At 59.8% G+C, this 21,536-nt stretch overlaps 10 protein-coding genes across 10 annotated transcripts; 5 read left to right on the top strand and 5 right to left on the bottom strand.

Moving 5' to 3' along the window:
* Positions 1–224: 224 nt before the first annotated feature.
* BDZ90DRAFT_276423 (hypothetical protein) lies at positions 225–3,123 on the top strand. Its single transcript, XM_025508927.1, has 2 exons — positions 225–2,463; positions 2,546–3,123. Exons 1-2 carry the CDS (start codon positions 279–281, stop codon positions 2,950–2,952), a joined length of 2,592 nt encoding a protein of 863 aa, XP_025364516.1. The 5' UTR covers positions 225–278; the 3' UTR covers positions 2,953–3,123.
* On the bottom strand, positions 3,016–3,646 carry BDZ90DRAFT_665 (hypothetical protein). The gene has a single exon (XM_025509761.1). The coding sequence runs from the start codon at positions 3,399–3,401 to the stop codon at positions 3,078–3,080; it is 324 nt and encodes a 107-aa protein (XP_025364517.1). The 5' UTR covers positions 3,402–3,646; the 3' UTR covers positions 3,016–3,077.
* A 631-nt stretch (positions 3,647–4,277) lies between these two features.
* BDZ90DRAFT_673 (hypothetical protein) lies at positions 4,278–5,771 on the top strand. The gene is made up of 3 exons (XM_025509770.1): positions 4,278–4,533; positions 4,648–5,149; positions 5,253–5,771. Exons 1-3 carry the CDS (start codon positions 4,421–4,423, stop codon positions 5,697–5,699), a joined length of 1,062 nt encoding a protein of 353 aa, XP_025364518.1. The 5' UTR covers positions 4,278–4,420; the 3' UTR covers positions 5,700–5,771.
* On the bottom strand, positions 5,277–6,598 carry BDZ90DRAFT_276424 (hypothetical protein). Its single transcript, XM_025508928.1, has 2 exons — positions 6,077–6,598; positions 5,277–6,018 (listed from the first exon to the last, which is right to left on the bottom strand). The coding sequence occupies exons 1-2, from the start codon at positions 6,558–6,560 to the stop codon at positions 5,750–5,752; spliced, it is 753 nt and encodes a 250-aa protein (XP_025364519.1). The 5' UTR covers positions 6,561–6,598; the 3' UTR covers positions 5,277–5,749.
* A 74-nt stretch (positions 6,599–6,672) lies between these two features.
* BDZ90DRAFT_765 (hypothetical protein) lies at positions 6,673–8,552 on the top strand. The gene has a single exon (XM_025509857.1). It carries the CDS (start codon positions 6,746–6,748, stop codon positions 8,447–8,449), a length of 1,704 nt encoding a protein of 567 aa, XP_025364520.1. The 5' UTR covers positions 6,673–6,745; the 3' UTR covers positions 8,450–8,552.
* Positions 8,553–12,175, bottom strand: BDZ90DRAFT_764 (hypothetical protein). Its single transcript, XM_025509855.1, has one exon. The coding sequence runs from the start codon at positions 12,143–12,145 to the stop codon at positions 8,657–8,659; it is 3,489 nt and encodes a 1,162-aa protein (XP_025364521.1). The 5' UTR covers positions 12,146–12,175; the 3' UTR covers positions 8,553–8,656.
* A 1,669-nt stretch (positions 12,176–13,844) lies between these two features.
* Positions 13,845–14,670, top strand: BDZ90DRAFT_224931 (DnaJ-domain-containing protein; the record flags this gene model as incomplete). The annotated part of the gene is made up of 2 exons (XM_025504642.1): positions 13,845–13,889; positions 13,927–14,670. 2 exons carry the CDS (start codon positions 13,845–13,847, stop codon positions 14,668–14,670), a joined length of 789 nt encoding a protein of 262 aa, XP_025364522.1.
* A 230-nt stretch (positions 14,671–14,900) lies between these two features.
* On the top strand, positions 14,901–15,393 carry BDZ90DRAFT_849 (hypothetical protein). Its single transcript, XM_025509887.1, has one exon. The coding sequence runs from the start codon at positions 15,105–15,107 to the stop codon at positions 15,354–15,356; it is 252 nt and encodes an 83-aa protein (XP_025364523.1). The 5' UTR covers positions 14,901–15,104; the 3' UTR covers positions 15,357–15,393.
* A 36-nt stretch (positions 15,394–15,429) lies between these two features.
* On the bottom strand, positions 15,430–17,590 carry BDZ90DRAFT_257026 (hypothetical protein; the record flags this gene model as incomplete). The annotated part of the gene is made up of 3 exons (XM_025507907.1): positions 15,430–16,954; positions 17,021–17,150; positions 17,227–17,590. The coding sequence occupies 3 exons, from the start codon at positions 17,588–17,590 to the stop codon at positions 15,430–15,432; spliced, it is 2,019 nt and encodes a 672-aa protein (XP_025364524.1).
* Positions 17,591–18,436: 846 nt separating this feature from the next.
* Positions 18,437–21,479, bottom strand: BDZ90DRAFT_257027 (spindle pole body interacting protein; the record flags this gene model as incomplete). The annotated part of the gene is made up of 4 exons (XM_025507908.1): positions 18,437–18,965; positions 19,048–20,366; positions 20,439–20,849; positions 20,922–21,479. 4 exons carry the CDS (start codon positions 21,477–21,479, stop codon positions 18,437–18,439), a joined length of 2,817 nt encoding a protein of 938 aa, XP_025364525.1.
* Positions 21,480–21,536: the final 57 nt, after the last annotated feature.

Genomic DNA, 21,536 nt, shown 5'->3' on the forward strand with positions numbered 1-21,536 from the left:
GCTGATTGGACGGTGGTGCGATTCACTTCCTATAATGCCGCGCTCTGTAATGTTATGCCGCTTGGTCACGACGTGATGATATTCTGGTGCCTTGTGCCTCAATTGGCCGAGCCAAGAGACGAAGAAGGCGCCGCACCAAGGTCGAGCCGCGCCAGACGAGGTGAGACCGCGTTCAGGCCTCTTGAATGCATCCCGAATCCAATCACGTCTTGACCTCCTCTCCATCACTTCTCATCTGGGGGAGCAGGCTAGCTAAGCTCAGCTCAGCTCAGCCAGCCATGGCTCACCCCTACCACTATTCCTCTTATCCCTACCCTTCCTATTACGATTACGATTACGATTACGGGCCGTCTGCCGAAGACTACCCGTCCGCCTCCGCCTCCGCCTCGGCCTCTGCCGCTCGCTCAGGCAGATGCGAGCATTGTGGCAAGTACGGGCACGCATCGGAAAAGTGCTGGTTTCTCTCACAGAATGCACATAAGAAGCCGGCTCATTGGCTTCCTCCCCCTCAAGACATGGACACCACCAGCAGCAGCTACGCCTCGACCAGTCGGCGTCCTCCGCCTCGCCCCTCCAACCTACAGGACTCGATGACCGAGCTAAGGGATAGAGTGCATGGCGGTGCGGCTTCATCTTCTTCAACGCACCCAACCCGCAGTCCTCAGGATCGACGATCACCACCACCGCCTCCTCCTCGCGCGCCTTACGCGAGCACATCGTCGTCTTCGGCCAGGCCAGAGCGCGGACCGAATGGCATCGCGGTGGACTCTGGCTGGGGGCGTAGGGCTTCTATCCTGAATGAAGGGGCCAGGTCGCCACGCCAGGCGGAGGTGCTGGACCCGCGACGTCGAGGCGCATCAGTCAGGAGGCCCGCGGAGGAGGGCGAGATCATGTCAGAGGTGTCGTCTTTGAGAAGTGAAGCGCAATCGAGGGATCGCGGTGGACCACCGCACAACGGCGAGAATAGGACCCGCAGAGATCCTCGCCTCGAGGAGCGTCAGAAGCGTCGCGGTAGTGATGAAAGCGCTCGCAAGCATCAAGCTCACACAGGCTCATCCGCCGACTTGCAACAGCATCTACAGGACCAATTTGAAGTCGTAGAGAGGCGCAACGAACACCTTTCCACCATCGTCAATCGGCCTTGGCCACAACAGCCCTACTCTCGAACCCAGCTCGCCTCGACGCTCTTCTCCGCCATTACTCGTCTCGTGCCCCTAGCAGAGGAGCTAGACAGGAAGCAGGTCGAGCTGGATGACGCAGTCCAGTGGGTCGAGCTGAACAAGGACGAAGCAGGAGCACAGGAGACCATCAGTCAGTTCGAGAAGGAGACGCGCGCCGAGCTTCAGAAGGCGGTCGAGGAAGCTCGCTCGGCGATGGAGCCTGTTCAGCGCGAATTCACACAGGCTCTGATGCAGCTGGTCGACTACAAGTGGATGATCGAAGCTGCTCAGCAAAGTTCGGCGAAGAACATCCTTCATATCTGCCAGGAGATGCAGGACGAGTACCGGACCGCCTTCCAGAAGCTGGACCTCGACAGGAAGGCGAGCATTGAGCGGGCGAGCAGAGAGGCGAGTGATCAGCCACGACGCATCTCACCTCGGCCAATCGCAGCAGAGGATGCCCCGCCGGCGGGCGCGGAGGCGTCTACATCAGCAACAGCCACGGCGCCGGCGAGGACGACGACGACCGAAGGCGCCGCGACTGCACCGTCTGCTCGAACAGACGACGCCGTGCGTGCTCTGCGCAATGCGCTCAAGGGAATGCAGCGTCGACTGGATCGCATGGAGGAGGAGACGGACGCCACGAACGAGGAGGCGCATGCTATGCAGGCGGAAATGGTGGACAACGTGGCATGGGAAGCGAGAGAAGCGGTCAAGGCCGAGATCCACGCGATGCGAGAGAGGAAGAGGCGGCGGGTGGAAGTGAGCGAAGGTACCGGCGAGGGTACGCCTGCAACGGCGGCGACGGCAGGGCAGGAAGGCGCGCGCACAGCATCGCCTGCCGCGCCTCGAGAGGATCAAGACGAAACGATGACGCAGGTAGCAAGCACGTCGGCCGTGCCCCCTCCCGCAGAACGCCCGTCGAGCTCCTCACTCACCTCGGCAGCACCCGCCTCAACCAGCATCGACCTCGAAGCCCTCTCCGCCTCTCTTCAACCGCGCATCGACTCCTCCATCGAGACCATCCGCACTGAAATCCTCGAACTCGCCCATCAGAAAGCTAGAGAAGACGCGAGCGCGATCGAGGAGCGCGTCAAATCCGCCTTTAAGGCCGTTGAGCAGGAATTCACCAAAGTCCGAGCTCACACGGAGGAACGCTTCGACTTCCTTGCGGCAGAGATGTTGCGGAAAGACAATGAGTGGAAGGAGCGTTTCGCGAGGTACGAGGCTATGCAGAGTGAGACGAATGAGGGGCTCAAGAGGCTTGCCGGTGGGCATGCGAGTACGAGGCAGTTGCTCATGGGTGCGTGCCCGCAGGAAGGCCTTCAGTTGTTGTCGAGGCTTCTATGGCAAGCTGACCCCTCTCTTCGTCCACGCGCACGCAGCCATGATCCCCACGGTCAACCAAATTGCACTGCCCCAGCGAACAGCATCGACTGGCGCCACCCCGAGCGCCCCACCTCATCCTCAGCCGCGACCGCAGTCTCTGCAGCCTACGCTAACCCTTCGCCCGGGGCAGGGACTTCAGACGTCCCCCTTCATGATGCATCGAGGTAGCGCTCCGGTGTCGAATGGCCGAACGCACAGTGCTGGATCTGCATCGAGTAGTCCGTCCGTGGCTCACTCACAGCCGCGCCAGCAGCAGGCCGCTCTCCAGTATTTCGGTCAACCGCCGATCCATCATCAGCAAGCGCTTCAGCAGCAGCAGCAACAGAACGCGAACCTTCAGATGCAGCCCCAGACCCAGCAGCAGCAGCAACAACAGCAGGCCCAGATGCCGAGCACAGAGTGAGCACGCGAACACGAAGCAAGACTTCCGCCCCTGAGTTCCCCTGGCCAGCACCCGCTCATCCATTCTCCTCATCCTCTCTCCTCTCCTCTCTCTCCACGCGCCTCCTCCGCAGGATCGACCCGCACCTAATCATCTTCAAAATGATGGGCGACTACTTCAAGCACATCCCCCTCTCCTTCTCCGGGTTCTCCGATACGCTGAAAGGCAAGGTGCTCAACTTGGCACAAGAGATTCTGGCTACGGGGGCGGCGAATATCAATCTGGACAGCGATCCGGGGGGTAGGACGCGCTGGGCTTTGACGCGGGCAGCCGAGGCTATCTTGAAAGAGGCGGGGGCGTCGCAGCAACAAGACGAGGCTCAACAGAAGGGTAGCGGCGGGCAGCAGGCGCAGACTCAGACTCAGACTCAGACTCAGACCCAGACTCAGCAGGATCTGTCGCAACAGCATGGAGAGCGCGCAGCGTCCGAACCTTTTCGTACCCCTTCTCCTCCCGGATTCGAGATCACCGCCGTATCAAAGGCAGCGCAGCAAGTGGTTGCTTCAGCAGCGGCGGCGGCTGCTGCTGCCGAGGACGACGCGAATGGCGCTGAAGGCACTACGAAGCGCGGCGAGGGGGATGGCGGCGGCGAGAGCGGAGAGAGCGCACCCCTGCGTAGCAGCTCGCTGACGGCACCAGCAACGACGCATCGAGACGGCACCAACGGCAATGGGGCAAGCGCAATCGCAAGGAGCAAGAGTGAGGACACGACTGCCAGTGCAGCAGCAGCAGCAGCAGCAGCAGCAGCACCCGGGGGTCAGGCCATGCAGAACATGCCGGCTTTGAGTGGTCCACCTCCTAACTCGGCTTCCTAGGGTGAGATCAAAGCCACGTGGCGACCGCAAAGCCACGTGGTCTGTGCGCAAGTTGCACCTCAGCAAGTGAAAGGCCAACTTTCCTCAACTTTGGCACATCTTCGCAAGCCTTTCACAGCGAAGAGGCAGGTTAAGCTGCTGAAGGTGGGTAGAATGCTCATCACATTGAGACAGCTCTGCACCTTCTTTCTTCAGCTGGCCCTTGTTTCGTGATCTTCGATTTCCTTTCCTCCTCAACACCATTTCTCCATTCCTGTGAGACCATTCCAATGTCCAAAGTTCCTGGCCTTGGTGCCAAGCCTGCCTACACTTTGGCTGAATCTGCATTGGTCAGAAATGCCGATTGCCTCCCTCCAACAGTTGGCAGCTCCTCTATGCTGCTGCGAGATTGCCGACCAAGCTGCCACTATCATGTTCCTTGAATGGCCGCCACTCGCAGCCACGGTTTACCATCTTGCTAGCCCGAATGGAAATCCAAACTCCGCCCTTCCGTCCCTCTCCCCCTTTCCGCTCCGCGACGTGCACATCTTCCCTCGGCCCTCTCTCTTCCCGTCCTTCTCCCTCCCTCCTCGTCTTATCTGCCATATCCCCTCCACCCATCCCTCTTCATCGCGATGTCATCAGCGAACGAGCAGTCCACCTCCACCAACCCGGGGAAACGCACCGTCTCCATCGCACTGCTGGTAGCGGACACACCGCCCGAGGACGTCGTCGCGGCAAAGGGGGAGTGAGTTGAGTTGAGTGGTGTGTCGACCAGTAAATCGCCGATGAGGACGTGGCGCTGAATCCACCCACCCACTCCTTGGCCTCTCGCCCCTCTCCCCCGCTCACTCACGCACAGTTACCATCGCATCTACACTTCCTTCCTCACCCGCTCCCTCTCCACCATCCGCCGACACAGATGGCAAGAACGCATCGAGCTCGACGTCCGCCCCTTCGACGTGGTTCACGCCCAGCACTACCCTACAGACGGCCAGCTGGCCGACGGGCTTTGGGACGCCATCCTGATAACGGGCTCGGCCACTTCCGTCTGTGATGCTTCCTCGACTCCTTGGATGGGGAAGCTACTCGACTTTGTACGTCATGTAGCCGAGGATCATCCGCTGGTTCGTATCCTAGGAGTCTGCTGGGGTCATCAGGCCGTTGCGCGTGCCTTTGGCGGGGAGGTGGAGCAGAACGAGGCGGGAGGGTGGGAGTTGGGGGTGTACGATTGTGAGCTTAATGAGGAGGGGGAGGAGGTTTGGGGGTTCACTAAGTGGGATTTGGAGGAGGAGAGGGGTAGTGCCGGTGGGGCGTTGAAGATGGTTGATGAGGAGCAGGATGAGGGTGCGCCCAAGAAGCTGGTGAGTTGCGCGAACGACCCAATGCAGGAGAAGAGTGACGATAATGTGCGTTGCCTGACATTTCCGGCCCCTCCCACCTCCTCTCCTCGCTCGCTCTGCACAGCGCATCCAACAAGTGCACAAGGACCACGTAACCGCCCTGCCCGAGGACCTGAACGGGACTCCCTTCCTCAACCTCTGCTCCACCTCCGCGACGCCGATCCAATCCCTCTGCCTGCGCTACCCTACCGACTCACCCCCCATGCCTTCGGTCGCTCAAACCTCCCAGTTCATCGCCTTCGATACATTCACCCCTCCCACCTCCTCCGGTCCCTCGCCCCCGCGAGGATGCCAGATCCTGACGCTGCAGGGTCACCCGGAGTTTGATAGGGAGATCGTGGAACTCTTGATCAAGGGAAAGGCGACGGCTATGGGTGCTGTGCCGGCAGGGATGGTAGAGGAGGCCCTGCAGCGCGCGGCGAGGGAGGATGATGCGATGAAGATTGGGAGGAGGATTTGGGCTATGCTTGGCGTGGAGGAGGGGAGGGAAGAGGGCGGGGAGTCGATGTGATGGCGTGCGACGACGTAATAGATGGCGATGCATTTACATGGGAGGGCTGGTCAGGATGGTCTCGCCGTCGTTGTTGTCGTCGTCGTCGTAGCTGACAAGACGTGCGCCACCGCCCGACTTGCCTCAACGAGGCGCTGCCTCCGCTCATAGGCATCGTCGCTCGCCCCTCCCTTTGCTCGTAGCGCGGCTATCCGGTCTTGGAGGCTCGTCTGCGCTTCGCTGCCTCCTTCTGTCGCTGATATTGCTACGCCGCCGAGGACGGAGCGAGATAGGCTGGCCAAAGTCTGTGAGAGGGCTGATAGGAGGTGCTCGAGAGCGGCTGTACGCACGATGATCAGCAGATGCCACATCGTACAGCCACGTTGCTATATGCTCACCTTGCGCGTCCGGACTCGCCGTCTCGCACAGCGACCCCTCGACTGCATCATAGAATTGCTCGCCCAGCCTCTCCAACTCATCCAACTCCCTCTGAAAAGTCTCCACATCATCCTGCATACTCCTAGTCTTCTTGACTTGCCCGCGCGCCGCCGCTCCCCCCGTCCTTGCACCACCTGCTCTACGTGCCTGGCTCTGCGGCGTATAATTGCCCATACGCTGCGCCATCGGTGTCAGTCCCGCTGCACCCGCTGCAGCTGGAGAAGAGGCGGAGGCGGAGGCGAAGGGTGTCATCGGCCCACCCTGCGCTGGGTGCGGGGCTGGCTGTTGTTGTTGCGAGGGTGTCAGAGCGGATGAAGAGGTGGAAGCTGTCGGGAGACCCACGAAGGGGGATAGGGCTGACGGTGATGTCTTGGGTAAGGGAGAGCCAGATGTCGTTGCTGCTGCGTTTAGCAGGGCTGCTTGAGATGTGGGCGGCGAGGCCATTCTGATTCAATGAGGCGAAGAATTGGGAGGGAAAGAAGAGAAAGAAGACGTGACGAATCCAAGTTCCTCTCCGCTCTCCCTCCCTACTCTGTCCGTCCACGGAGACGAGGGCCCCGCACGAGCCATGCATTTCGCCCTTTCCTCTTCCACTCGCATCAAGTTGACCTCTCCAACAAAGGAAAGCAATGCCGTCCAAACGACAGGTCATTTCCCCGGGGCAAACACGAGGAGAAGCCCCCCCTCCTTCACCTCAAGGGCGTCGTGCACCGCAAAGTCTCGTCAGCAATCGCATCAAGCTAGCCCTCCTCGCCCTAATCCTCTCGCGCCTCATCCCCTTCCTCTCCTGGGCCACGACTGCGTTCTGGCCTGTGAGCCTTCCTGACTTCTGGGTACCAGACGGATCTACGTGCTCGAACCTAAATGCATCACAAGTCGATGATTCGGTTTACGACGGCAAGCCAACAGGTGGGATAGCCTCGACGAAGCAGGAGTTGAGCTTCTGTGAGGATGCCGAGCACCTCGTTGGTGGATGGGTCTTGTTTAGTTGCGACTTCAATCGCGGGAGGTGGAATACGGTCATGGGTCCACTCGAAGATCCCGAGCCGCGAGGGTCATTGTGGATCTGGGATGCTCGGAACGGCAGCGAAGAAGAAGAAGAAGGGCCGCGTGTGCTATCTTTGTCGGGCTACCCGAAGGAGAGGGACTTCCATCCCTTGGGGACGGCGTACCACGAGGGGAGTGGGCGACTCTTTGTTGTGAATCACGCACGAGATGCAAGTAGTATTGAGGTGTTCGACCTCGTGCATGACAGAGTCAATGGCGCATGGGAAGCGCACTACGTACTTTCCTTGCGGCATCCACTTGCTACGCACACGCCGAACGCCATCGTCGCGCTGGGGGCTACTTCTTTGCTGGTGACCAACGACCATCTCCTCGCAAGACGACCTCCGAGAGACATTGAACAACTCCAGGCTACGTACAGGGCCCTCTCCCCCGACTGGCTCCCCTCCTCCCTTATCGCACCCCTAGCTCGACTAGCCAGCAACCCCCTCGTAGCCAATCTCGCCCCACGCCTGGAAACGATACTTGGCCTAGGAGGCGGATGGGTGGCACAGCTGCGCTTCACCGATGACGAGGCCAGTGCTGCGGAAGCTCGCCTTGTTGCGACGGGTATTCCATTCGCCAACGGCCTCGCCATCAGCCCGGACGGTAGCACACTGGCCGTGGCATCGACCACTACGCCTGGCGTCCGAATGTACGCCTTTACCGCACCACCTTCAGGAGATGGATGGGCCGAACCGCTAGGTCGAAGACGGGGCGTGAGCTACGATGTGGTCTCCACGCCATTCGCGCCGGATAATGTCGCCTTCTCCCGCACCAGTCGTAGTCCCAAGGGCAAAGAGAGTGACAAGACTCCATGGGGAGGGGCCAAGCTAGTAGTGGCAGGCCACGCAAACCCGATTCAGTTGCTCAGCCTCGCGCGAGGGCCCTACGATCTGGATAACGAGGGGAAGAAGCAGAAGAAGGCGTCCAGCTGGGTCGTTGCGATTGATGTCGTTGCTGCGATAGAAGGGGGAGAGAGTGAGCAAGAGGAGGACGATCAAGCGCCCCACCCCGCCTTACGCGCAGGCATGGCACGAGAGCGACTGGTAGCAGTGCATCCCCCTCACTCCAGCTCCCCAACTTCCAGCTGGGAGTATCGCCTCCGCACCCTCTACCAAGGCTCGGCCGGCTCTGCGAACGGGCCAGGGGTTAGGAGCAGCACGACTGGCCTTCTCATCGACGAGGAAGACAATCCGGCAGAGTCGGAGGCGGAGGGGAAGGCGACATTCGTCGTGCCCGGACTGTACGCTCGAGGAGTCATGGTTTGTCACGGTGTGTCGTTGTAGTATGTTCAGTCGTCGAAAGGTAATATGGGATACACGATGGGGTGATAGTGATACATGTGGTGACTCAAGAGAAGTGTGTCGGGAGGCGAGGGGAGGGACAAAGTCGCCTCGTCCAGGCGACTAGCGTATTCGTGGTCTTGCTGTCGTAATGGTCTGCTCGTGTATGCCTCGCCGTGCTGTTCTGTGTCGTCTATTAAGCGCCCGCCCTTAGCTAATCGCCTTCGCATTGCCATTGGTCTTGCTCTTGGCCTTCGAGCCAAGACCCGTGCTTGACGATGTTGCCGCTTTCTTCGATATGGGCAGGAAGCCAAGTTTCTCCTTGTTGGGCGAGATCTTGCGCTTGGTCCTGTGATCCCTGCTGGTACTGCTACTGGTCCCGTCCTGCTCCTCGCCAACAACGGACAGGTCCACATCATCATCCCGTGGCTCCTCCTTGATACGGATCGCGCTGCTCCCACCGCTTGCGCTTTCAGCCTCATCCATGAGGCCCGACACCGCCGACTCGCCATTCTCCTCCGTCTTCACCTTCTCCTCCAACGCCTCAGCCATAGCCCTATCCCTCTGCTCCTGACGCACTCTCTCAGCCCTCCTTCTCCCCTCCTCCCTCGCCTCCAGCTCTGCAGGCGCGAAGAGTCCAAAGCTCAACCTCGCCCCGCCCTCCCGCTCCTTGGTTTCCTCCTTACTCGCGGCAGGTATATACTTGGGATAAGCCACAAAGTCCCTCATGACCGGGTCGGCCAACAAGCTCACCACGCCTCCATCTCCCGGCGCAACCTGCTGGGTAGTTCTGACAATCGAATCCCCCGAAGAGGCTCCACCACGGCTGTGCAGCTTATCGCGCATCATGTTGGTGATGCGCTCCTCAAACGTGCCCACCGCGTAGAGATAGTACACGTCCACTGCCCTCTCCTGACCCTGTCGCCAGGCACGCTTGATCGCCTGTCGCTCTACGCTGGGCGTGCCCTCCGGCTCGACAAAGACGACGCGCGTGGCGCGATACAGATCTAGACCTTTACTGCCTTTGTCTGTCTTGATGAGGAGGATGTCCAGCTCCCCGCTCTTGAACATGGCCACGTACCGGTCCAGTGTAGCCTGCTTCACCCCCGAGGTGAAGATGCGATGCCGGAAACGCGCATCGTTGAGGGATAGGACGTCGAGGCAGGCGGAGATTTCGTAGAGGGAGTTGTCCTGTGAGGAGAAGATGAGGGTCGGGGCGGAGTGGGTGCCCAGCATAGAGATGAGGGCGAGGAGCTTGGTGGAGGAGAGGGAGGTGATGCGGGTGTTGAGGAAGGGGGAGGTGGCGGGGAGGCGCAGCCAGGGCGGAAGAGGGTCCTCCTCATGATCTCCAGTGGACGCCGTAGTAGTCGCGGCTTTGCTGCTCTTGTGCTTGTTATGAAGCACATGATCGTCCAGGGACGAAGCAGCGGCGCTCCCCAACAACCTCAACTTCGCATTGACCTCCATATCCTTCTTGCTCTTGTTGGGCTGCGCATGCACGTGCTTCGCCGAGTACTTCAACGTCTGATCCCCTGAAAAGATATACCCGTCCTTCTCATACTCTTCGCGAATCTTGCGCACCTCCTCCTCCGAAGCTCGGCGGGACTGCTCGTCTGCGATGAACTTGTGGCGCTCTTGTACGCCGCGCGTGATCATCTCCTCCTGGATCAGCTCGTCGAGGTCGTCCAGCGCGGAGTCGCGGTGATCCGTGACCACCTCGCCAAAAGCCTTCTGTGCTCGCAAAACGTCAGAGGCGGCAAGACGATCGCTCCCGGGTACTTGACGCCATGTCCAGGCGTTGACAATCTCCTTGCTCAGCCCCTCGATCTTGTACGCCACGTCAGCGCCCTGCCTCGCCCACTCCCTGTCGTCTACAGCGGCCTGCAGCTGGGCAAGCGCCTCCTCTAGCTCTTTGCTGCCCTTCCACTTCTCATCCTCCAAACGTCTTGAGAGCAGCTGGATGGCGTCGCGAGCTTGGGCCACTCGATCGGGCGGAGCAAAGTGCAAGCAGGCGAGAGAGAGATTGCTGATGATTTGAATGAGCCACTTGCGGTTGGACGGATGGAAAAAGTAATCTTCCCCTTCGCGCTCAGAGAGGGCCGCGTTTGCCGCAATGAGCGCTTGCAGGACGTTGTAGCTTTTGCGCTCTGGCTCTGACAAGTGGACGGGAACATAATGGCGGTGCAAGGGGGGGAGGGGACGATCTTTCGCGACGTCTGCCGGCTGATTGCGCACCATCGTCTTGCACAAGATGGCGAAGAGAAGCTTGATCCCCTCATCGGTTGGTGGGATGTTCTTGTCGGGAAACAGGGGCTTGGAGACGAATTCAGACCAGCGCTGCTTGGCCCAGAAGAGGGGTTCGTGCCCGTATGCTACTAGATCGATGTCGTAGAAGGGTGGAGTGCGTAGAAAGTTGGCGATGAGGCGAAAGAGGCGCTCGTCTATGTCCTTCTTCTCGTCCTTGGTCCAGGGGCGACGGATGATAGCGGCGGGAGGAGGTGACTCGCTGGGTGAGGTGCTGGCTGCTTGCTCGACAGCGGACCAATTCGTGCTGCCCGTGCCTATGAGGGCTTCGGCAGGCGTGCCGGAGACCATCCACCTGCTTTGGAACTGGAGCTGCGTGGTGGCTAGATCAACGAGGCGGGATGAGCCAGACAGCTTGTTGCCCTCGTCGACGACAAGGCGACGCCAACGCAGGCGGGCAAGCTGAGACAAGACGACGTCTGCCTCTTTGGCGAAGCGTTCGAAGCTCATGAGGACGACGTCCCAGTCGGAAGCCAGTAGCTCAGGTGGCGGGATGACGTCTGACTGTCCGACGACAAGGACGCGGAGCGAGAGGATATGCTTGTCGATCTCTCCAGTCCAATGGCTCTGTAGCGTCGCGGGCGTAATGACGAGAGTGGCGCACGAGAGGAAGACTGTCGTAGCTTGAGGCTCTCGAATCGGATTGCGCGAGAATTCGGAGCGTGCCGTGTAAGGGAGGAAGCGCTGGAAGTAAGGACGAGCCTGCCAGAGTTGTCTGAAGAGATGATCGGGCAGCTCTTCCTGCCCCGCCAGCATCGAGGTACCCCTATTGAGGCGAATCCTGCGAATGCACATGTCTCGAAGTGATCGCGAAGTTGCCGACTGGATCTTGATGGTGATGTGGCCTTCAGGCGTGCCGAAGCTGTCCTCGGGTGGTACGTCTGGGATGCTTCCCCTCGTGGCAGATATGAGCGAAAGGCATTCGACGGTCTTGCCCGTCCCCATCTCCTCGGCGAGTATACCTCCTTGCAGTCCATCAGGTGCATACTCGCGCTGAAGCATGACGGCGAGCGTCCTGCGCTGATAAGGATGAAGCGTGGTGCGTAGGTTGGCGAGCGGCTCAGCGCAGTCGACAAGGTTGGCCATGAAGGCGGCGACCGCCGGCGGATATTTACTGAGATTCGCGTCGGGACGAGGAGAGGGAAGAATCTCGTAGAGGTCGGAGAGGCCGTTGACCGAGGCGAGCCTGGCGATATCTTGAGTGCTGAGCGTATCGATGAGCCGAAGAGGCGAGTTCTCGTCGTAGTCTGGGGCTTCCTCATCGCTGCTCTCTTCGTCTTCGTCGCTTGACTCCCACCATTCCTTCTGCGCCTTCTTCTTGACTTTCACCTTCTTCATTGTAGCGTCCGCCGCACCAGCAGCGGACGACGAGGCTGACGCTGCTGGTGGTGCCATGACGAGGGGAGTGAGATGGTTGGCAAAGTGGGAATCGCGGGACTCGCGTCGGAAAGGCGGACTAGCAATTGTGGAGTACCTAAGCGGGCGGCGGCGGCGGCGGCGTGAGAGTGGGGCAGCCACGAGGCAGCCGGCCGCGCCTCGGTCAGCGGTGCATTGACCCACGCTCATGACGCCGAGACCCTCCTTGACTCGCTATCCATCCCTTCCAATCGCCTTCAGACCCTAGCATACACCGTCGTCCTAGACACGCAAAGCCTTTGTAAAAGCATCAGCGACGTTTCGATCGCTACCTCGACCGCTGCTACCATCTGCGCCAGCTGCAGCGAGAGCCCAAAGTAGCGCTCACAGTGACATCGACTGGAGCAGCCAGCCCGCTCACGTGACTGGAGCGACGGTCGAGCGACTTTTCGACTCTTCGACGCCCACCCTCAACTCCTTCTTTCTCTCAACCTCCCACAAGGAGGCGCACCACTCCCAAAGCCAGCTCGCCTCATCTGGCCAGCTGGCTAGCTAGGCGACCAATCATCGAGACAGACATAGACCTTGTTTGTGAGTACCAGCATTTGCATCCCCTGCGAGACGATTAAAAAAGGTTCCACGCTTGACGACTGGCGTCCGATGAAAGCGTATCCATCAAAAAAATATCTGAATCACCTGATCGCACAACGAGACGAGGGGTAGAGGCGTATCATCCCGCGAGATTGACCAGCAGTAGCTGATCACCCACTCTGCGCGCTACCAGCTAGCTGTTCACAGCACTCCTCCAAGCCAATCGCGTCCCGTCCTCCGGCCTAGACCTCAGTGTGAGTATCCAACCCAGCGTCTCGAGTCTTGCTGCACGCTCCACTTCCTACCAAGGATGCTAGAACACATCAAACAAACTAGAGTCTCGCGGCCAATGATTCGCGATAATTTGCATTCTTGTTCCCTGAGGATGAAGAAGGGCGCGCGTAGCGAGGGAGCGAGGGCGTACACCCCGGCCAATCTGATCGATGAACTGACCCCTTGGAGGGCCTCCTCTCGCCCCTCGTAGATACCACTTCTCTCCGTCATGAACGCCCTACGCGCATCAACACGAGGCTCTTCCCTTCTAGACTGCATCGTGAGTGCCCACCGCCTGGATCCCACGCCCCTGCCCGTCGCTCCGGCTCTATTACGAGATGATCATCAACTTTTTAAAGTTGGAATTACCGACTGAGTTGCAAAACGCATATTGGGTGTCGGCCTACGCAGGTTGGCACCCCTGAAGATATCAATTGGCTGTTTACTGATTCCAGAGCCAGAGCGAAGGGCGGGCGATGAGGAGGCGCATCGTTGAGCGTAACGAGAGCCCGTGTGGCTGACCACGATACTCTCGCTCGCTCTCTTTCAGGCCGGTCCATCAATACCTTGCCCTCAATTGCATCGTTCAGCCCTTCAGCCACCACCATCATCAATTGTGAGTACTCCGGCGCAGACCCTCCTCGCTCGCCATCATCGCCGCACCGCTCCGCAATCTCGCACACGCACACATGATGAGCCTCATCAAATTATCACGACGGTCTGCGTAGGGCTAATCACCCATAATGGCGAAGACGCCCGGACTAAGCTCACAAAATTCGGGCATTAATCTGAACGCAATGCGAGAAAAGAAGAAGCTGCTGCGATGCGACGATGGCGGCGAGGCCGGGGAGAGGAGAGGCCCATTAACACTCCAATGGGCAGCAGGCTGACCTCTCGTTCCTCTCTAGCCTCCGACCAGGTCATTGCCGTCACGCCCCTTCCACACAACGCCCCAGTCTCAAGACCACTACTCCACCCTAGGCATCAAAAGAACCGCCACGCCTAAAGAAATCAAGTCTCAATTCTACGCCCTAAGCAAGAAGTACCACCCCGACCTGAACCGCGACGACGAAGGGGCAAAGAAGCGCTTCCAAGAAGTTAGCGAAGCCTGGAACACTCTTGGAAACGAGAAGAGTCGTCGAGATTACGATCGTCAACTCCAAGGCGGAGGAGGAGGAGGGGGCATGGGCAGAAGGGGCACAGCGGGCTACTCGTACGACTCGACGGACAACACGGCCAGACGAGCGCGAGCGAGCTACGCCTGGGAGTACCAGCGTCGTCGTTCTGACTCCAATCGTGCACGAGCGGGGGCTGCGCGACACGACCCTTTCAACACCTCCTCAAGCTCAGCGTCAGCCTCCTCCTTCCACGCCTACGCCGAACGACAACGTAAACGCGAGTCGGCCCTGCATGCCTCGCGCGTAGCCAACGGGTCCCCGGCAGCCTCCTCCGCCGCGGCGGCTGCCGCTGGCGCTGGAGCCTCGGCGGCCTCTGGTGCTTCGTCCACGGCTAGCGCTCCAGGCTTTGAAGCGGCCGCTAGAGAGCATGCGGCGCAGAGTGCTTCGGCACTGGTGCGCTTCTTGCAGGTTGGAGCAGCTTTCGTTGTTGTGTGGGTAGTGGGGAGTGGGTTTGCTGCTAAAGGTAGTGGTAACACGGCGACGAGTAAACGACCTGTGGCTGTGGGAGGGGCGGGGAAGTAGATGTATGATAGAGTGAGTGTGAGTGGTGAGCGGTGGAAGAGTATGGGTAGCTCGTATCATTTTGTATTTGGCTCTACGAGCCGTTGTATCATAGTCAATCAGACGTCAGTCAGCATCATCTTCGCCTGGTGTCCAGCGCTGCTGCTTGAGCTGGACGAGGTCAGACCATGAGCAAGGGAAGAAAGGGTCGACCGTCCAGGTTCGGCTGCGCGCTCCTTGTCGCATCCACGATCAGACGCATCGGCCTTTACGCGGCGAGGAGAAGAGCAAATGAAGCTTTGACATTAGAAGATCTGAAAAATTGGGCAGGACGATCTTGGTGTGACGGGGTGAGAACGGTGGAGGATGGGCGGTAGACAAGATTTGGAGGCGAATGGGCGTGGGGAGGAGGAAAGGACACGAGTTCAGGAGGCGGACAGAGGACAGCGTAAACGATGACATCGGCTTGTAGGAAAAGCCGCCTTTTGTGCGCGGCAATGAGGAGGCTCCCGCTCGTTTGCGTGTGTCGTCTGACAAGGGCGAGCTCTGACAGGCTCAGAGTAGTGGTAGGCGGGAAGAGTGTCGGGTGTCAAGAGGAGGTATCGCGAGGTTGGGTGGTGAGAGGGGGTGGTGACGCCTGGGAAGGACGAATACGCGAGCGTAGTTGGGTTGCCCGACGGGTCCGGGAGAGTTTGAGGATTTGTTAGCCCTCAAGCGAGGCACGTCGATCTATTCAACCGTGTTTCCACTCGTTGAGCCGCAGCTCAATGTCACTCCCGCTTAGCGATTCCAAAGGAGCATCCCCTGGTTGATCGACTGTCCGTAGGGTACAGCGCCTCGGCCATGACGGGGCTGTTGCTGGTGCGGATGAGACTGGCCGCTCTGCTGATGCTGATGCTGCCCGTCACGCGCATCAGGACTGGGAGTAGACTGCTGGTAGCGCTGCTCATCCACACGATGATGCCTATGAGCGTGGCCCTGCGCATCATTGCCTCGCGCAGCGCCAGAGCGGGGAGGGACCAAGAACTGAGACACATGGCTGAGATAGTCGTGGATCCCTCCATCACCCTGCGAGATGGCTCGAGCACGCCCGCCATTCCCAATGCCGCCGGACCTGGTGCTGGAAGCAGGTGAGTGGTAGCTGTCCGAGTAGCCTGCGGGCGGGAGGTACTGCGTCACCGCACTCACGATCGCCTCCGGCGAGGCGGCTTCGATGCTGCTGGCCGTAAAAGGAGAATCCGGCTCGCGATACTGGCAAGAGTACGAGTGAGATCGACGGGGCTGCTCATCAGACTCGCGCGCATGACGGGCTGTCTCCAGGTCACGGAGACGGTGCGACGAGGGCTTGTTGCGAATGGCGTTGGGTGGGGCGCAAAGAGTCGAGCTGTTGCTTGGCGTGGCTGCCAGCCCATGATTGCTCTGAGCATGGCTATGACTCCTAGTCGGCGAAGTCATGGTCGCTGCGCTGGTCGTGTGGGTGCTTACCGCAGATCGGGAGCTCTTGAGAGCGAGTGGCAAAGTCGTAGGCATTTGATGGTGATCACCCGCAGCGACGGCCGCAGCGTATTGGTCATTGCGCAGAGGCTCTGTGTCACTGTGATGCGACTCGCCGAGGCTTCGCTGCGTGTCTCCCATGTTGAGGAACGAAGGAGAGTAGGGGCGCTGCGACGCGAAGATGGAGCATTGCTCGTCAAAGATACGTCCTCCCAGACCAGATTTGCTGAGCCAGTCTTCTTTGTCTCGTTGACCTAGCTGGCGCCCGCGCTCGGCGAGGGTCTGGTGAGGAGTAGCACGGCGGCGCGAGTACTCGTGACTCCCACACCCGCTGCGAAAGGCCGTCATTGAGGCTCCTGAGCTATGGTGGGCATGCTTGGTGCTGGTAGCCGTGTGCTTGAGCTCCTTGCTGTACCCGCGCTCGTGCTTCTGTGGCTCAGACTCCACAGGCGCGCTCTCCTCGTCGTCAGGTGACAAGGGTGGCCAGGCGCTGTTGTTGAGGTCCGGTCCGTCGAAAGAGCGTTCTGGCTTGTGAGTCGATCGCTGCAAGTCGCGAAAAGCGCGGCAGGCCAAGATGCCCGACAGGGTCATAGCCATTGGAGTGCAGATGTAGCCCATGAGCGGGTTGAGTGCCAGGTAGAACAAGGCGAGGCAGACCGTATTGAGTACGGTAGCCACAAAGACGTAGGCCACCGATTGTTGGAAGAGGATCCTACCTATGCCCACGTTCTTGATGGTGCGTAGGCGCCAGGCTGTCAGGATGAATGTGAAAATGTCCACTATTTCGACAAAGAGGTAGGCGAGGTTGTACCTGGGCATGCGAGAGGAGCGATTAGCTGGGCAACAGACGCCTACAATGACTGCGGCGCGCACTCACTCCCACATTGGCCGCGTGAAGAAGGTAAGGCAGAGGTGGCCCGTCCAGGTAGAGTGGATACGAGCAGGACTGCTTAGAAGGAGCGCGGCTTCTGTGGCCCAGAGAGGGACGAGGAGGCATATCACGAAAGCTGCGCACGTAGAGGGAAGTCAGGAGATAGGCATGAGCAAGCATCACTGCTGGTACACACACGCGCATACACTCACCATTCTTTTCCCAAACAGCGATGCATCGAACCACAAACATGAGGCTAGTGGTCATGGTCGACAAGCTGAAAGGGATCAAAAGCGCAATCAAGCTTGCCTCGCAGCGGATCGGCCTCGTCGAGTTGATATTGATCGCCATTGGTATCAGAGCCGCCCAAGTCGAGTATCTGATGATCAAGTACGCTAGCATCCCATGGCGCCACTTGGCCCTGCCGGTGAAGATGGCAATCTCAAACTCGAAGGTGAGCATGTGCTCCCAGAATTGGATGCCGACCAAAGAGTAGACCATGCCCTGATAGATCTGCAGCTCGTAGTTGAGCTCCTCGGACGACGTCCAGTCTTTGGCCCTGGCCGGAGAAGGCATCGCTGCGAGGAGTAGGAAAAGAAAGAGGACGGGGAGAAGGTGCGATGGAGCAAGCATGAAAGACCGGAGGCTTCTGCGCCTCCAGGGAGGGCGACTGGCGCATCGTTCTGGTGTGCTTGTAGCAGCGGTAGAGGTGTACGATCGCCCAGACATGGTGAGGTGGCTGGGTAGCGCCGAGCTGAGTGGTACGGAAGGCAGACGGGAGAGGGTCTGATGTAGCGAGAGGAGGGAGATCGGCGGTAGTGATGACGGTGTACGGGCAAAAGGAAAGATGCTGTTGACATTGCTCCTTGGCTCGTTCGGCGAGAATGCAAAGCGCGACCTCATCAGGTCGCTGTGCCTCGCATCTCTCGCCGCCTCGCTTCGCCCAATCACGCATCCGGCGCGCGGTCTACGGTGGTGTGCGCGGCAAAGTGTGGAAGCAAACGGAGAAAGGGCAGAGTGGCTCGAGCATCCGCCGCTCCTGAACGGATTGGTCGTTCCTGACTGCTGCGACCTCATCACCACGGCTTTGTCATTGGCGAGACCTCAATCACAGTGCGCGGACGAGGGCGAGGGCGCGAAGCTTGTTCCTCCTTTCTCTCGTCTAGGCCACGAGCGAGCAGGCGCCCGTGAGCGCTGATGTTGCGATGCTTCTGCGATCTCTGGAGCCGACAGTCGTTTGCGGTCAAGCCCCGTCATCATTGCGCGCTCGACGAGTATCGACGCTGAGGAGTGAAGCCAATGTCAGGGGCGCGGGAGAATTGCGAGAAGCACCGCAAAGCGATTTGGCTTGACAGTGGGTATCGTGTCGTATTTTATCATCTCTTGTCATCAGGCGGGCAGTCCACCGCACAACTGATTCCGCTACGTCTGCTGCTGAGCTAGACCCATCTCGCGATATGCAGCTGACAGTCCACTATTGACTGCGGCTGCTCCTGTCCCATTCTTTCCCTCTGCTCGACCAGCATTCATCGCAACACTAGGCGAAATAGCCCCCTCCCTGTCTCGTGATGGCGAGCGTCCCATCATTGCACTGCTGACAGAATTTGCCGACCAAGGTGGGGGCGTGGAGCGGGCGAGGTGCTGCATCGAGCCTGCACTCCCAGCCGGTGCCGCTGCGGCCGGCGTCGCTCCCGTCATGACTGCTTGATGTTGCACCCCTGCCCTCGCCGCAGCGGCCTGTTCGAGCTGCTCGGCCCTCTCCTGCCTCAGACGAGCAAAAGCCAGTCGGTGGTAAAGAGGCAAGGCTTGCACCATCTTGAGCCCGACAGATGTGTGCGCCGTCAAGCGGCTAAGCAGGTCACACGCCGCGTTGCGCACCGAGGACGAGGAGTGGTAAAGGCCGAGCGCAAGGGGTGTGAGTCCGCCGCTGTAGGAAGGGAGGTAGGAGAGGCTGTGCGCGGGCAAACAGCGGAAACGCAGTGGTCAGCAAGAGCTCACAGTGCAGTACAGGGGTACGCGGAGGGCACACTCACATCTCAAGAACCTGCCCCTCGCTCCTCACGTTCTTGGACAGCGTCGCGAAGATCAATCCCGCCTCACTGGAATGCATCGGCCTCCCTCTGCCTTTCAATCTCGCAATCTGATGCCACACATCCACCTCGGTGATATTCGTCTCGCCTCTCGCAATCTTGGCGTCAAAGGCAAGCCAAGTCGCGTACCCGGGGGAGGAGCGGAACCCTTCTACCCTGCCCGCGTTGCAAGCCAACTCCCTCGCCTCGCCTTCCCGATCCCCAAAGGCGATCCCGCTTCCCAGCTGACCGTTGAGGTATGGCTGGTGAGGGAAACGCTCGAGCATGGAGGCCATCAATGCCGTCCCACCTGCTCCTCCCTCGACGCTCCCGCTCATCGCGGCTGGTGGATAGAACTGCTCCTCGTGTCTCGTCACCAGCCGCGTGAAATGCAGCGCATACTCCATCACCCTTGCCCTCACGTATTGCTCCGAGTAGCGCGCATTCACTGCTGCAGTGAGGTCCTCCATGAAGAGGTTGTCTGGCGAGTCGTTGCGCCCATCTGGTATGCCGCCCGGTGTGGTAGCGCCCGATGAGGAAGACGCAAACGCCCCAAACTCACTGATGCCCCCACTGATGCTACCCGTCCCGCCCGATCGGTACGTTCGCAGTGAATTCCCGCCGGCTAAGGAGCCTTTGCGTAGGGAGACGCCGCCAATGCTGCTTGACGAGGGCCCATCGGAGGAAATGCCGCCACCGCCTGCGGTGAACAGGCCCGGGTCGATGCTCGAGTCGATAGAGAAGCTCGAGTGGTGCCCGTGCGTCGACGCATCGTTCGAGAGGCCCATGGAGCCGTTGACGCTTCCTATGCCGCCGCCGGTGGTTGCGCCGATCGAACTTGAGCCGGCTCCCTGGCTGTTAAAGGCAGGGAGAGGGGCAGGCTCGATGTGTTTCGAGACGGTAATCTTGCCCGTTTCGATGTTGCAGAGGACATCCCAGCACCTGAGCTCCTCGAAGCGCGGGTTCGTTACCCCAGCCACAAAGCCCTCTGTCTCCTCGAGCGTGTCAAGACTGATCAGGTTGGCGTAGGGATGGACTCGCTCCTTGAACCCCGGAATGACCCCACCGCACCCGCTGCCTAGGGCGGATGCGGCTAGAACGTGTGATGCGACTGTGGCTGCGGGCAGGTTATGCCCGAGGAAGATGACGCGCTTGTAGGTTTGCAGAGCATTGAAGAGAAGGGTGAGCGGATGGGTTTGGCTGCCGTTGCTGTGCAGGTGGGCGTGCAGGGGGCCGGCGGGCGGGTGGGAGGAGAAGGTTTGAAACAGGAGCGAGAGAGAGTACTGAGAGCGGGGCAGGAAGGGTCAGCATCACTGCCGAGAAAGGATCGGCCATGGGGCAACAGGGAAGCTCACCTCTCCAATCTCATCCTCCCACTCATCCAGCGGCCAGCGTATCGGAATGTCGATCTTGCCATACGGGATACTCGTCTCCCAAAGATGCGTATCCTTCGTCCCGCCGCCCCCATCACGCCACGAAAATGGACTCGCTCTTCCCTGCTGAGCAGCATGAGATCGCACGGACACGACAGACGCCTTTCTTCCCATGGCTGGGCGCGAGCCATCTGACGCTATGCTGGCTGACGGCAATGGGAAGCGATCTGCAAACAGGTCCTTCCGGTCGCTACAGCGCAGGATAAGCTTCTGAGAGCGGCTGAAGGTGGGAGCGGAGCTGAGGTCGAGGGAGTTGATTGCCTCGTAGAGCTTAGTGAGGGTTGCTGGACCGGGGCTGTTAAAATACTCGTCGAGCGCGAGCAGGAGGATGGGCTAGCAAGAGCAAGAGATAGGGCTACGGTCAGCAACTTATTGCAACAGATCAATGCTGCATCACCTTCTCACCTTGAATACTCTGAGGCAAGGATGGCGCGACCCAATCGCGATAGCTTTCACCAGCGCGCCTCTCCTGACGCTCGCATCGTGCTTAGTGCGTACCAGATTGAGGACGTACGTGAGAGGAGGATGATTGCGGTCCCCTTGATCTGTCGCTGTCTTGGCCGCTCCCTTCCCCTTGTCGGTCAGAAAGAATGTCGTCCAATCCTCCGACCGAGCATGCGCCCCATCAGGCAACATCAGCTCCGCGAGCGCATGATCGTCGTGCCCCTCTACCAGTGCTGGGCTGGGGTAGACGTGCGCGAGGGTCGAGCCGCGATCGATGTCAAATTCTGCGAGAAGGACGAAAGAGCAATGCTCGCCCACGCTGCCGCCCTCTGAGTTGTTGTGGGCATGACTAGACGTTGACGCCTCCGCCGAAGCCGCGGACGCTGATACGGAGGCTCTCGAGGCTCGCGAGGGGGCGCGACTGGTCCTTGTCTTTGACGGGCCTGCGACCGGCTGCTGCTGCTGCTGCTGCTGCTGCGATGAGGATAGGGACGATGAAGGAGAGGGCTCAGCCTCCATGGTGTCAAAGCGTGGCTGATGGTGATGAGGTAGGAAGTGAAAGATGTCTGTGCTCCT

This window comes from Jaminaea rosea (genome assembly GCF_003144245.1).
Source record: "Jaminaea rosea strain MCA 5214 unplaced genomic scaffold BDZ90scaffold_1, whole genome shotgun sequence".
Taxonomy (NCBI): Eukaryota; Fungi; Basidiomycota; class Exobasidiomycetes; order Microstromatales; genus Jaminaea; species Jaminaea rosea.